Source organism: Neofelis nebulosa, chromosome 5 (assembly GCF_028018385.1).
Source record: "Neofelis nebulosa isolate mNeoNeb1 chromosome 5, mNeoNeb1.pri, whole genome shotgun sequence".
NCBI lineage: Eukaryota > Metazoa > Chordata > Mammalia > Carnivora > Felidae > Neofelis > Neofelis nebulosa.
Genome location: NC_080786.1, coordinates 31,861,554 through 31,877,418, shown reverse-complemented (window position 1 = coordinate 31,877,418; position 15,865 = coordinate 31,861,554). Strand labels below are relative to the sequence as shown.

The 15,865-nt window shown below is 37.8% G+C and overlaps 1 protein-coding gene across 3 annotated transcripts in view; it reads right to left on the bottom strand.

Moving 5' to 3' along the window:
• Window positions 1-15,865, bottom strand: part of PPP2R3A (protein phosphatase 2 regulatory subunit B''alpha) — a 167,547-nt gene that overhangs the window by 127,393 nt on the left and 24,289 nt on the right. For 2 of the 3 annotated variants that reach the window (XM_058732368.1, XM_058732369.1), the window contains exons 2-3: window positions 7,965-8,231; window positions 1,101-1,204 (exon numbers count right to left, since the gene is read on the bottom strand). In XM_058732368.1, coding sequence (XP_058588351.1) covers window positions 1,101-1,204; window positions 7,965-8,231 — 371 coding nt within the window. Of the gene's footprint in view, window positions 1-1,100; window positions 1,205-7,964; window positions 8,232-11,821; window positions 12,290-15,865 lie in introns of those variants that run through there. The other variant, XM_058732370.1, reaches the window with a different exon arrangement.

The window sequence follows — 15,865 nt, the reverse complement described above, 5'->3', positions numbered from 1 at the left end:
TTAAAAATAAGAATACACTTATCAATCACCTACTATTCTCAAGCATTATACTGCTAAGGGCTTCTTAGGTGGCATGAAGGGAACAGAAGGAATCTGTGTGCTGAATTCTGCTATTATATGTTGATTTTAAGTAATAATAATGATGACGACAATGAGGATAACAGGTGAATGGCATTTCCCAATAGTTTACCAGGAAGGGTATCTAGCCCAAAAAATGTGAGCAGAACACATGTAAACAAGACTATAAACATATGTAAAGAAGTCCGGTCAGTTAAGAGGTAGAAGGGGCAAGCTGTGACATTCTCTTAAAATGTATAAATATATCAAGAAATAACTTATAAAGAAGAAGGAAGAATAAAAAAGAGAAGGTTAAAATGAAAGAAAACTTGTCAGAGGTGAAATAGGTGATGGGGATTAAGAGTACACTTATGACGATCCGTGACATCATAGACCTGAGCTGAAATCAGGAGTTGGACACTTAACCGACTGAGCCAACCAGGCGCCCCCGGAAGCTGTATTTTTCACATGACACATATGGTCTGCTCCCCTTAAAGGAGAGTCTACTTTTTTTTTAAAGCTTAATTTTGAGAGAGAGAGAGCGAGCGAGCGCACACACGGGAGTGGGGAAGAGGCAGAGAGAGAGAAAGACAGAGTGAGTTCCAAGCGGGAACTGCACTGTCAGCATAGAGCCTGACATGGGGCTTGAACTCATGAACTGTGAGATCATGACCTGAGCTGCAATCAAGTCAAGCACTTAACCTACTGAGTCACCCAGGTGCCCTGAGGAGACTCTACTTTTATGCCACTGCTACCAGAGTCAAATTCTAAGACCCAAATTTAACAAGTAAAACTAAGAAACTATCAAAGAGTTACTAAAAAGGTATCTTTGAAGATCTCTTTCACTGATTAGAGACATGTAGGTAAAGATTATGGAAAAAATTTGTGTGGTTATAAATAAGTGTGAATCACTGAATTTTACTTGTTGAAATAAAGGGTAAAGAAAAATTAATGAATGTGTAAAATAAGTGACCTTTAAAAAGCACCTTGTGAGAACCAGACAATTCTTTGCCTAGCCCTGGAGTGACTGGTCATATACTTACTTTCTCCACATGGCAATGAATGACTGTGCGGACACAAATCCTGTCCTCTCTCCCCCTGCAGCCCGGAACATGGGGGCTTTCCAATAAAGAGGACAGCCACAGAGCTGCAAATAAAACACAAATACAGTGTAAGCCAAGGGGTGTTGAAATGATGACACAGCCAAACAATGGGCCTTTGTGGCTTTTAGCCTTTGTGTCACAGGTGCTTGAGGGAGCCAAACTGGGGCAGAAGCAAATACATCAGCTATGGTAGATTCAGAAAGAGACAGAGGGGAAACAAGAAGATTCCATGTTTAATGAAGGAAATGGAAATCCATCTGACCTTTTCTCCAAGATCATCTACAGTGATATGTCTTTCCCTTTCCTGATAAAGTAACCAGTCTCCCTTCCTACCACTCTCACATCATATATTTTCTACCTTCGAAAAAGAAAAATGACTGAATGTCATGGTTGTATATGTCCTACAGCCAGCCACATTTAATACTTGGTCACTGGTATTAATATACTCTCCCACACATCTCCCTCTCTCCTTTGCCTATTATGTTATTAAGCCCCAGGGTCAGGAAGAACTGGAAAAGTCTAGATTGCTCAAGAAAATAGCCATCTAATTAAAGAAAATTTTTTTTTTTTAATATTTACTTATTTTTGAGACAGAGATAGAGAGAGAGACAGCATGAGGGGGTGAGGGGCAGAGAGAGAGGGAGATACATTATCTGAAGGAGGCTCCAGGGTCCGAACTGTCAGCACAGAGCCTGATGTGGGGCTCGAACTCATGAACCACAAGATCATGACCTGAGCCTAAGTCAGAGGCTTAACCAACTGAGCAACAAAGGCACCAACTCCCCCCCACTCCGCGCCGCCACCCAATTTTTTTTTTTTTTAGTGTTTATTTATTTTTGAGAGAGAGACAGAACATGAGCAGGGGAGGGGTAGAGAGAGAGAGAGAAAGAGAAAGAGAGAGAGAGAGAAAATCCAAAGCAGACAGGCATCTATTTTAAATGGGTATAATTCAGGTAAAAGATTAAAGATAAAAACCAAACACTATCATTTATTTATATATTAGAAGCAACCACAAATGACTACATATAATAGAAGCCTTAGGAGGTGCTGGGAATGAATATGAAACTGTAATACTCTAAAAGGTGTTGATTTTGTTTCTTCAATAAAAAGCTATTTCTTTCAATTAATTATACTCTTACAAGAAAGACTTCTTACCAAATTTACCTACTTTTTTCCTAGAGAGAAAATTCTTTCAAGTAATAATATCTAAATAATAGCAGAGAAATAGTCTCTGAATGTTCTCAATTTTGTATATGCACATAAAACATACTCCCAAATTTGGACCCCTTCAAAGAGGTGTATCTTGTAATTAAAGACAGTCTTATTATTCATATTAGACACAGAATCTGTTGAGCTTTCATCATTCTAAAAATGGAAGCTTTTCCTTTGGAGGCTCACTAGATGTGAATCCATACTGGATTCTAGAGAAGCTGTTCCTGGTGTGAAGTCTCAGTGCATGTGGAATCACCACAGAAGCCTGAAGAGTATCTCGTCTGAGATAATGACTCTGAGTTATGATGACAGAACACCCAAGGTTGCTGGATTCATGTCGGAGATGAGGATATGGAAGGTGAAATTCAAGCCATGGGAGGTAAGTACAGGGCAGAATTAAGAGGCTGCTCCTGCCTGGGCCACTAAAGCAAGCATGTTCTGCAAACAGGGTAGACCTTAAGATTTCTTAAGTCCAAAGGTCAAATACCACCAATGAGGTCGGGAATGAGGGAAAGGTGTTGCTTAGCAACCAAATGGATTTTGTTTATTGTGTAAATTATGATTGCCAAAGTACAAAGCTCACAATTAATATACTTTGGGTGGTAAACTGTCAAATCCACTTTCCAATTCTCCCTTTCATGCAGAATGGTAGTTTGCCAAGAAAATGTTCTTAGATATGACAGGCTACTGGCAACTGCTAGGAAAGCTTAAAAGAATAGTCTGTATTATAGAGGCAAGAGTGCAGAGCCCCAAACGGAGAAAGTACGTAGAGGGAGAGATTGGAACTGGCTTGCCAAAGTGCTTGAAACTCCCACCATTATAGTCACTCATGGATTTTTTAGAATTGGAAGGGCTCAGGAATCTTCTAGCTCAACTTCAGGAAGTGGTTACCATTCTTAGCTGAAACACTACCTGGGGCTGTGTGCTGACTACATCCTGTGGGGCTACTTCCACTATTAAACAACTTTCTTTCGCTTGAATTATACTCTTTTCTCTAGAAGACTTCTGTTAAAATGCATACATGTCAGCTCCTAAGGAATAGTAAGTGACAGAGAGACCAACACATAAATTTCTATGTCAAAGGCAAAATCAAAGGCAAAATTCTAAGAGATAATGTATAGAATGGATATGTTTTAAAATAGATTGGTAAGGGCTGGCCTATTTTTCTCATAGTGGGGTACCCTAAGTAGCCATGTATTAGGCAGCAGGAGAGTATTAGTCCTTGGAGAAAATGACAAAGGAAAAAAATGCAATGCAGATGTTACACTTTGGTTACTTAAAAAAATGTATGGCTGGCTGCACCTGCTCAAAAATCAAAGAATTAAGATAAAGGGAGCCAGGAGATCAATAAGAAGCCCAAAAAAGTAAATGATATTAATCCGAGGGCAGCAGAACAGAGACTTTAACAGAGGAGAGAACAAGTCAGTGTCAAGACTTTTTGCAAAGGAAAAGAATGGATGACAAGTGGGGATATGGAGAGATACAGAAAATGGGGTTAGGAAACTCAGATTTAGGGGAGGTACCAAGAGTCAGTCTATGGTAATCAAAGTTGCTGGAGCAAGGAAAACTGAACATCTATAATTTGATCGAAGAATGGCCCAACAACATAAAGAATTGAAAGCAAGTTGTTTAATGAGTCAAACAGGAAGAGATGATTACCTAACACATGTGGAATGTTCTTTAACATTTTACAATGTTATTTCATTCGATCATCACATGATCCCCACGAAGAAGAGGGCAGGTATTTTCAGCCCATACTGGAGACGAAGAAATAATGGTACAGAGAAGTTGGCTTACAGGACACAGGCATGACAGGTCAAGGCAGTGCTCCCTCAGCCAGAAAAGAGGAGCTGACAGTGTATGGTTCAGAAGACAGCCTCACTCTTCTTCCTCAACCTCCTGCTAGAGGCCAAAACTCAATGGCGAGTCTTCTGGCCCAGTCTCTAACAAGCACGTTTCTTACTGTTCTTCAGTGTATGTTCCTACACTGCTTTTCTCTTAGATTCATTCTCTAGATTAATTTCTTCTCTGTCATCACTTAGAGCTGTGGAAAAAAGTACAAACTACACACTGAGAATTTAATCAGAAATTACAATTAACTTCTCTAAGGCTGTTTGAGGTCAAAGATGAATGAGCTAAACTTCACCAACAGATGCAGATTTCATAAACATAGCGTTTTCTTTGCACTTCAAAAAAAAAAAAAAAAAAAAAAAGACCCCAGTCCCTACAGCTACACTTAAGTGGCACTAAGAGTGGATTGCAAACTCAAGCTGGTCTTCCAAAGAGCTTTATAGACTACAAGAATTCAGAGAAGTGTTCACTGATTGCTCCAACCCCCTCTTGCTTCATTGTCCCTTAAAGGCTGTCTTTCTTCTCCTTTACCTACAACCAGCTTGTCATGAGAATCCAAGCACGTGCAGCACAGGTGCAGCACAGGCATAGAGTCCACTGCCTAGTGTCAGAGAAGACCAATCTGCATAGTAAAAAATAACTGAAAACAGGAGAGCTTTGTGCATGTTAAGAGCCACAGCCAACTAAATGCTGGATGAAATGTGGATTAGCTAAATGGAAGAAATGATTAACTAAACTTTTTTTTTTTTTTTTTCAACGTTTTTTTTTTTTTTAATTTATTTTTGGGACAGAGAGAGACAGAGCATGAACGGGGGAGGGGCAGAGAGAGAGGGAGACACAGAATCGGAAACAGGCTCCAGGCTCTGAGCCATCAGCCTGGAGCCCGACGCGGGGCTCGAACTCACGGACCGCGAGATCGTGACCTGGCTGAAGTCGGACGCTTAACCGACTGCGCCACCCAGGTGCCCCTAAACTTTTTAAATAAATGATTTTTAGCTATACTTGTGGTGAGCATAGCATAATGTATAGGCTTGTCAAGTCACTATGTTGTACACCTGAAACTAATATCTAACACTATGTGGCAGCTATACCTCAACAATAACAAAAATAAATGATCTAAAAAATGAAGAGGCAAAATCCAATAAAATGAACTAATAGAGTAAAGCAAAACAAAACAAGACAAACCAATACACTTGTGATACCTACTGAGGTTACTATGTACCCATCTTCATTTTTATATGCAATGTTAGTTTTAACTTTTTGAAGTATGACCAGTTTACCCTGATGCGTGAGCTGACAATTAAGGTCTAAGAGCAATGAACACAAATGCCTGGTACTCATGAAGGGAATGGAGGGCTACAATCAAGTATGATTCAGACAAGTTATTCAGACAGTACATGTATACTGGCTACTGTGCCACATGACAATTTGGTGTAAGCGGTACATTGTTATATGTTACTATTACCAGGGCTAAACACAATTTTTAAATTTCTCTATGTTGTCAGCTTCAACACTGGCAGTTTTTCCTGATATCACATATGGATTGATCCTCATTACCTAGAAAGAGCAAAGTCCTTCCTCTGACTCCCCAGCATGCACAGACCCCTACCCTGACTGGACTACATTCTTTCCTACACCTCTCTTGACCATCTGTGGAGTCCTTAGCTTTTCTGCTCTCTTCTCACTGAACCATGGAGCAGGGCAAGGGCTACCACAATACAGGGGTGGGAGGACCAGAGTAGGAGTGGGGAGACAAGGCAACAGAAAGGCAGAGGAGAATAGGACCCTCAGTCAGGGGTTGGGAATATTCAGAGGAAGGCTGAAGTCCTACAGGACTTGTATTCCAAACAGAACAGGCTATAGGTCTCTGTCAGTGAGGCACTAAATGCCATCTGGATTGGCTTTCCAGATGTGGTGAGCCCAGCACAGCACCAGGGAAGTACTATGTCCCTTAATCTGGACAGTTTCTCCTTGTCTGCCTGCCTGAAACAGTCCACATAACTGCCTGTTTCTCTCTCACAGTCTCCAGGTTAGAAATAACCCTGTTTGGCATTTATGCAGTTAACATGTTATCTCTAAATGTAGATTTCATTCAGCCTTGCTGAATTCTGTCTTTTGGATTTAGATTCATGGTTCCGGCCCATTCAGATAATTTACCATCTTGGCTCATAGAGTTGCCATCTCTCAAAGCTTTGGGTAAGAAAATGGCAGTGCCCTGAAAGAACCTGTGATTTATTTGGGTGGATACTGACTGGAAGTTTGCTAATGGTATGTTAGCATATGTTCAGGGGAGATAACATATGGTATAAACAGCACCAACGCCAGGAGTTGGAGGACTTGTCTCCTGACGTGTGCTAGTTCTGTGACTTCAGGTACTCATGAGACTTTAGTTTCCTCATGTCTAAAATAAGTAGAGATAGGTGAGCTCTTATTTTTGCAATGTCAGTTTACTTTTCATTAGAAACATCTAAGGGATCAACAAGCAAGTTCTAAGATGGGGGGGTGAACAAAAGGGGAATAAAAGAATTCCTTTTCACTTCCCCTAAAACCACTCTATTTACAAATTATTTAATAGTAGTAGCAAATGTTCTGACAGCAGGTAGAGAAAAGGACATGGCATGACTGGAGTAGGGATTTGGGGACTTCTCCAAAGACATGATAGAAGTTAGGTCTTAAAAGATGGGTTATGCGGGGGTTGTCAGGAGTGGAAGCCCATTATGGAAGGGAGAAGTATGAGAGCCCAAACGCAGAGGCATGCCTGTGGGAGGGCAAGTAGGTCAGGCTCATGCAGGTAATAGTAGTTTGGGCTTTATCTTCAAGATCAGTAGTTTCCAAACTTTAAAATATTATTCCTGAAAGTAGGGGAACTGTGAAAGTGTGCATGGGGTCTTGGGACCTTCAACTTGGTCTCCTACTTGCCCACATGCAAACCTTAGTCTACTAAATCCTTCTACCTCTTGCAGCACCACCTGAAACCACTGCTAAATCCTGAGATATGATCTGACTCTTCAATTTACATGCATGATAAAAATAAAACCCAAACAAAACAAAGTACTGCTATAGATGGGAGGAATCCCTGAATACTGCTGAGCTAGGGAATGGCATGATCAAATAAAATCTGATTCTCTGCTCAGTATTAATTGTTCTAGGAGATTGGAGATGGAGGATCCAGTTACTGAAGATATTCAGTTGTCCTAGCATGAGAGGCTAAGATCTTAATTAGAAGCAGGTGGGTATACTGGAAAATATTAAAGACTTGGTTCCTAGTGGAAAATCCACTTATTTCTGAGTAGAATTAGTGTTGAGCTGGCCCAATCATTCCTTGCCTGGCTCAGGGAAGAGTTATGATTACTGGGTAAGAACGAAAAAAGATTCATATTCAATACGAGGAAAAATTTTCTAACAAGTAAGGATATTTAATAATGAAACAGGTTGTTTGGCAAGATAGTGAGCTTCTGGCCACTGAAAGCATTCAAGCAGAGAATGAACTTATGTGTTAATGATGTCATGGGTGGAATTCCTATCTTAAATGGGAAGATGGACTAGAAGACCACTAAGATTTTTTCAAACTTATGAGTTCCATGAAACAGGACCACAGATGATATATCAGGATCAAATACATTTTTTCAACATAGGAAAAAACCTAGCCATGCTTAAAAGGAGAGCAAAGAGGCACTGAAGAGAGGAAGACTGGGATTGCTAGAGAAAGAGAGATTATACATTATTTAGTAGTTATATTACCTTTGCAATTTTTCCCATTTCATAGATGTCTGCTTTCTGATCTTCAATATCCATGAAAGCAGTTTCAATTTTGCTTAGAGTCTGTTCATGGTTACTGCAGGCATCTGGGAGTCCTTCAGGAAAGTAGAACCGTGGAATGTTTATGGACAATGGTGCATTCACAACATTATTCACATGAGGAACAGGGGAGAGAGGTCGGGGACTACTTGGAAAGGTGGCTGTAGGTGGAAGTGGTGTTCCAGGTTTCTTTTCTGGTTTATTTTGAATCTGGAAGGAGAATGTGATTATGAAACACAGAAATTCTAAACAGCATATACTTCTTGAAAGTCCTCACCAGTAACAAGAAGTTGGGCATAAATACAAGCAGCCACAATTAGAGACAGTAAGAGCTCACTCTACTGTAGAGGATGATAAGTGTGCTTCTAGGGAATGCCTATCCATACTAAATAAATACATTAATTATCTGTCAATACCTGAATTTACACAGATTTATGCTTTTAAAATCCTACAGTACATTTCCCATCAATTATGTGCCAGATATTTAAGAGTAATGTTAGTTGACACATTAAGAATCTCAAGCTGTATTCTTAGTCTGTTGGAAAAGGAAATAATAAATCCTTTTTGAAGACTATTCTTCACCTTTCTTCATATTTCTACCTCTCCTTCAACAGGCAGACAGAATAAGTTCTTTCAAAATACATAAATCTAAAATGTATTGGTCGGGGGTATCCTTTTACCTTTTTCTCTCTAGTTTGACTTTGTCTAGGTAAAATCACTGCCAGTCCATGATGCAGAGAAAAGTCTTGTGAAGAAAATTAAAGCATTTTAGTTTCGGGATATCTTCCACCAGACTGATTTACTTGCCCCTTGGGGCATGCCATTTTTTTTTCCATGATACACATTACTTTCATTTTTGGTAACCTCTAAGAGGCAAGGATCATGGTCATTAATTTCATCACGGCCAAACCCCATTCATAGCTTATTACCTCACTTATAGTTTATATCATTCCTTTTTCCAAAAAGGATTTGAGGTGTTATGCCATATGGAGACATGAGAAAGGAGAGAGCATAAAAGTGAGGTAGGGGAGGGAGGAGGGCAATGAGGAGATTAAGATTATCCATGATTTAGGGGAGGGGAGGTACACTAACATTCAGGTAGAGGACTACTTTACCAATGAGGACTAAATTTAGTTCTGAGCTTCCTAACAGAAAAAGCAAAAGAGATTCCATGAAGATTTTCAGAGTTTTAATTTCTTCTCTTAATTTTGACCAAATTATCTATCAAGGCACATGAGCATGGCATTGCGTTATATACTACATGAAGTATGAGAGATGGACATGACTGTTGACTACCATGAACACAAAATATTACTCAAATATTCATTTTCTTTAAATTGTGCTAATGCCATTCTTAAAATTTGAATAATGATTTATCTGAAGTAGTAGATCTGAATATCATATTTCCTTTTGACATATGGGCTCATAACATGATCTTTACATTCAGGATAAAAATCTTGGCTACCCTTGAAAAGCATGAGTATTAGAGGAAGATAAACTTCATTCACACAAATATGTGATTTAATCTGCTTTTGTCATACATGGCCCGTCTCAGGTTAATATCTGACACTAATACATAGAATGGAGTCTGCTCATACATTACTACTACTGGGGACATTAAAGTCCAGTTGGTCACACCAAGACTTTACTGCAGTATCAGAATGTCACCCCTATAAAGCAAAGTCAAGGAAGAAATGGCACAGAGAGAAGTGAGGCTCATGAAATATGAAAAGCTTAACAGAAAACAGTGATGCTTAGCTTCTGTGACCTCAGGAAAGTTACTTTACCTTTTAGAATTTTAGTAATAAAGCAGATTATAACCCCTACTTCTTAGAAGTTGTTGTGAAGATTACAGGAAATTACAGGAAGTAACATAGGTAAAAGGTCCAGAACAGTGCTAGGCATAGATATGTCCTTATTTAAGAAAATGAGTCATAAGGCCAAAGCATGAGATTCTCAAAAGATTAAACATAATTTAGCATGATCCTTCAGATTCAATAATAAATAAAATAATCATTTACATTTGTAAAACACTTTAAAGTTTACAAGCCACTTCTGATTTAACAAATTGATAATCTATTCTAAGTAAACATTTCTCTCTGCTTTAATGCTAAATCTGTAAATATTATTACACAGTCCCAGGAGTCAAGAACAGTAGACACTGTTCCTAAACTTCTACAAGAAGGCATATAATTCTTCAGGGGGCTTTACATTTATATATAAATAGGTCATTTATATCACTGTCATTCCCTTTCTGTTATTCTATGCTCAAAGAGGTTTATGAGACTACAAGTATACAATCATGAAAATTCTTTTTTTCTTTCCCCAAAATGTTTCCCATGGTGTGACATCCTGGGAAGTTATAACCATAGAATTAAGACCACTGGTGCCACTGTGGATGAAGCCCAATTGTTTCGTGAGCACATGCTAGTGGAGAAGGTTTAGAACAAGACCTTCTATATTAACTCTACACTTTTACTTTGACAGAAATAAGTAACAATTGAGAACAAACCCTGGCTACCTGTCACGGTTTTTATTTAAAGGGGAAATATTCAATTATATAAGGTACCTTCTTCTCCTTACTGTACTTCTTAACATGAAGCAATTCACTGATTGGCAAGTATTTATCAATTCATAGGTTAATCCCATATTTAATAAAATTGATGTTAATATTTAAAAAGGAAAAGAAAAAATGCATTTATTTTGTACTTTTATGTGTTATCAATTTTCTTTCCACTGAATTAAATGAAAGACACATCATTTAGTTTAATAAAACTGACCCTTTATAAATATTATAGATTAAAAGACAGTAATGCGAAATTTGTCAGATTTACTGGCAAGTATAGCATCTGCTCATTTTGAATTAAACTGTATCATTCAAATTTAGAAACAGCATTAATATAGAACTAGCTAGGTAAAATACCTCAATTCTACATTTCAGTTTTAGCCTATAAACATAGTATCATTTAGATATCCTTACACTGTTATGTCATTGTAGCATTTCCAATATTTGACCATTTTTGACTTTTTTTTTTTTTTAAAGCAACTTCATATGGTTCACTCAATTTGAAAGTACCCTGGATCAGAATAACTATAAAACTATGGTTTCTTGTTGGATTCTGGGTGACCATCACTTATATGACCCTTGATTTGTATTGTATTCAAGGTGAGGCAAGTTGTTTGGTAAAACACCGGTCTTATGGGTATAAGCAAGTAAGCATGGGTTCCACAAAGTTGTCATCACAGGCAGAAATGACTTACTATCACAGCGTGCTGAGGGAGGACAACCCAGAAATTAATTGCCATCCTTTGCTACTCACATATATTATATCACACCCACACAACTGTCTATATATATAACTAGTTCTTCCTTCAAAAAAAAAAAAAAAAGAGATAACCAGGACTGATACTTTAAAAACAATTCATTACAGATGTAAGTATGTTAATACAAACATAGTTTATCGATTCAAAGTGCCAACAAGAAATTCTAATTTCTCAAAGAGATTTCTATTAAAATTTGTAAACTGTAAAATATTTGTTAAGGTGTATTTATTGTCTCTAAAACTAGATTCCCTCTCTACAAGAGAAAAATGTGAGTACTGTACTTCAGGTCCAGAAGGTCTATTTTTAAACCTGTTGGAATCTCTCTACAAATAGCTTTCTGCAAATAGCTGAATAGAGGACACAGATTAATTCCTTACTCTAATATCAAGTGAGCTGTAAAATTATTTGTAAGTTAGTTCACTGGGTGGTTTTATTAGTAATAAAAATAGTTTAAAAGAAACACCTAAGTTCCAAACCTGTGTCTGCTGAAATGACTTCAGCCGCTTCTTAAACCTTGATGGGAGAACAAAATCACAGCCCCTTGCCAGGAAAGCTAACTCTCCCCTTAAATCCGGGTCCCTTCGTAGAGATGTTTCCTTGATCATCATCTTTGAAAAGTGGATGTTTACTTAGCAACTGTCCAGCACACTTCTGAAGATAGTCAGATTTAGTAAGTTGTCAATCTCGTCAGGTAGAAAGGTATTTTCTTCTTATCTCCAAAAGAAATTAAGTTCAAGCATTGTGCTCTCCCAGTCTCCAGGGACCACAATCCATACTTGTACTGACATGCAGCTGGTTCCCAAATATAGCCAGTGGCTCCCAATACCTGCTCATAATTTTCAAGTTAGAAACACGCCTGCAATGGGCTTGTTGCTCCTTGTAGATAGCTTTGTGTCAAACTGACCTGCACATGTTGAGAATACAGAGCCTTCTGGGAAAGGAAGCAAGCACCCACTACTCTAGCACCAAAGTTAGAAACATTACAGTTGGACCTAAAAATAGCAACTTCTCAGATAATGCTAACTTCTTAAACTCAGAGTATATGAGGTGTCAATCCATGTAAATCAGTTTCTCCTCAAACTATTAGAAAAAGAACATGTAAAGCTTTTTTGGTTTTGCTATTTGGTATTTTTTGAAAAAAGAACAAGCTGCACTTCAAATTTGAATCTATAATTTTAAGAATAGTTTTTTTATTTCTTATTTGAAGGGAAGCAAATATCCCAAACCCTCTAGGTATATCCAGTTAAAATATGGAGAAAAACAAACTTCCATCCTGAAATGTTAATACAAAAAGATCTGTTGGTCTTATATTTTAAAATTAGATCATTTTTTCCTGGCTTGTGTGTAGAAAACTATCTTAGTTATCTAATATACCTTTTTGGAAGTGATTCTGGATCTGGGCACATTTGAAATTTATTGTCAAAGTATTGGTTAAGAAAGTGGAACAACTGAAGGGCTCCTGGCTGGCTTGGTCAGTTAAACATCTGACTCTTGATTTTGACCCAGGTCATGATCTCATGGGTTCATGACTTGAGACCTCCATCGGGCTTTGCGCTGAAAGCGAGGAGCCTGTTTGGGATTCTCATTCTCTCTCTCTCTCCTCCCCACCCGACCCCCCCCCCCCAACCCTGGCTCCTTCTCTCAAAATAAAGAAATATACATAAAAAAAAAAGTGGGAGCGCCTGAGTGGCTCAGTCGGTTAAGCATCCGACTTCAGCTCAGGTCATGATCTTGCTGTTCAGGGGTTCAAGCCCCACACGGGGCTTTGTGCTGACAGCTTGGAGCCTGCTTCGGAATCTGTGTCTCCCTCTCCCTCTGCCCCTCCCACGCTCACACTCTGTCTCTTCCTCTCTCTCATAAACATTAAAAAAATTTTTTTAAAAAGTAGAACAATTGGATGCCATAAGAAAGCAGCTTTAGATACATGTGAGTGAAACCTAGCTATGATAAAGGTACAAAAAATGATCAAATGGCAATGACATATGTCTTGAATTTGTGAGACATTCTTTTTCAAGGACCTTTAAAGAAATCGCAAATTTTTAAAATATTCTATTATTTTATTATATACTAAATATCTGCCTTAGTCATTTACAAATAAATCTTCAAATATCCTCTTCAATATTTATTTTCAATCACATTATTCAATCAATATTTATTTTCTATTTCTAGAAAATATAAACCAAATATCACCAAATAAGCCCCTAAACAAAAAATAGCTCACAGAGCTCACAACTGTCTTCTCCTAACTTTTGTCTAATTTAGTGGGAATTAAATTCTTTGGATTTCCACTGTTTCCTACAACTTACCTTTTTTCTTGATTTCCTTTCAAGACATTCTGACAATACTCGATAATGTGTACATTGGGCTTAAAAGTCTAAACCTGTGGTTTTCAAATTTTTTTCTTTCAAGCTGTGGGAATCCTCCACTCATACAAAATCATACATGAAAGCTTTCAATATATAGTATGGCTGACAGAAGATTACAACTGAAATCATTAGTCTAATGCTTTAACTTGGGCCCTTCCTTCTCCCCCCATTTCCTATCACTGGGCTTACATGTTAACTCTGAGCTCTCCAGTGTTCTCTGATTTTTTTTCCTATACTCTTATACTCTTGCCTAGAATGATCTTTTCCTTCATTATTTACCTCCAAATTAAAACATCAAAAGAAGTGTGTTGTGAATGGCACTAGGTCTTGGACTTATGATTTAACACTTTTTCAAATAACCACATCTTAAATTACATTCCCTCTGTTCTTCCCAGCAGCAATGTGTGGCCTTAGAGGGGTGGCTTTTCATCCCTTTCCTGAGAATGCTCCTCCTCAAATGATATATACTCTAACAACCCTTCAAAATCCAATTCAAATTTTACCTATTTCATGAAAGCTTCCCTGACTATGTAAGGCCTCTTACTACAATTCTCTTAATGAAATAGCGTTACCCTTAAATGACCTCCACTTAACCTTTTCTTTAGGTTAGTCAATGATCTCCATTTCTCCTTTATTATTATTATTTTTAATGTTTATTTTTGAGAGAGAGAAACAGAGCACGAGTGGGGGAGGGACAGAAAGAGAGAGAGAGAGACAGAGACAGAGAATCCAAAGCAGGCTCCAGGCTCTAAACTGTCAGCACAGAGCCCAATGCAGGGCTCAAATTCAGGAACCATGAGATCATGACCTGAGCTGAAGTCAGACACTTAATCTACTGAGCCACCCAGGCGCCCCCATTTCTCCTTTAAAAGGGAGAACCCAACGCCTGGAACACACTGATTCACGGCTAACAGTTTCTGTTATGCTCTCATATATCTTATCGCAGTAGTTGAGTTGTATGCTTATTAAGAGTTGGTTGTGCTTGTACCCATTTGTTTATACTGGTTGTAATTTTTACAGTAATTATTCAATTCAATTACATGTTACATAAATTAATGAAATGTGACTGTGTAAAAAAAAAAAGTTGTTTCTAAAATTCCTAAAATTGAAAATAAAACCTCTAAGTTGAACTGTTTTATAGATTCAGTAAAGGCAAACTATTACTAAAATTTTTTTGCTGTAAAATTAGGTGAAGGTGAGATAAAGAACAAAATCATTAAAATTGAGAAGGAGTCCATATTGGAATTGCTTCACTACTAACTTAAGTTCCTTCGTCACTTTAAAGAAGCTGAAGCTGAAAATCAATCAATAAATGTACTGAGTGTGATTTATTAAAGAAAGATGTCATGGAACTTCAACTTCCAATCATAACACTCAAAGAAAAGGCTTTGGCCCTCTATCAAAAGATGTGAATAAATTGTTTTGAGTTAAAAAAAATGTTTAATATATACATGCTTTAGAGTACATACACATAGAATGTGTGATACTCTACTGAGTAACTATCAATCCCAATAATGTTCAAGTAAAAAGTGCTTCTATTGCAGTATTTTATAATCTGAGAATTATTTTCCAAAGAATGTAAACTCTTGAGGGTAAGGTCAATTTTATAGTCACTCAACAAATATTTTTCTAGCCATTTATTATATGCAGACACTTTGCTGGGTACTGAGAGTATGGAGATAATAAATAAATGGTCTCTTCTTTTCCTTACCATACCTAGTACAATGCTGGTTTGGAGCAAAGGACAACAAATATTTTCATTTCATTCACTTCCCATAAATCTCTGAAGTTTCAAAGTCAGAACAGTGGTTAAAAGCCTGCTCTGCGACATTTTCTAAAAATTTTTTTAATTAAAAAATTTTTTTTTAAGTTTATTTATTTTAACAGACAGAGAGAGCAGAGGAGGGGCAGAGAGAGAGAGAGAAAGAATCCCAGGTAGGTTCCATGCTGTCAGCGCGGAGCCCGATGTGGGGCTTGAACTCATGAACCATGAGATCATGACCTGAGCTGAAACCAAGAGTTGGATGCTTAACCAACTGAGCCACCCAGGTACCTCTTGTTTTAAATTTTTTTAATGTTTCTTTACTTTTGAGAGAGAGAGAGACAGAGAATGAGCAAGGGAGGGGCAGAGAGAGAGGGAGACATAGAATACAA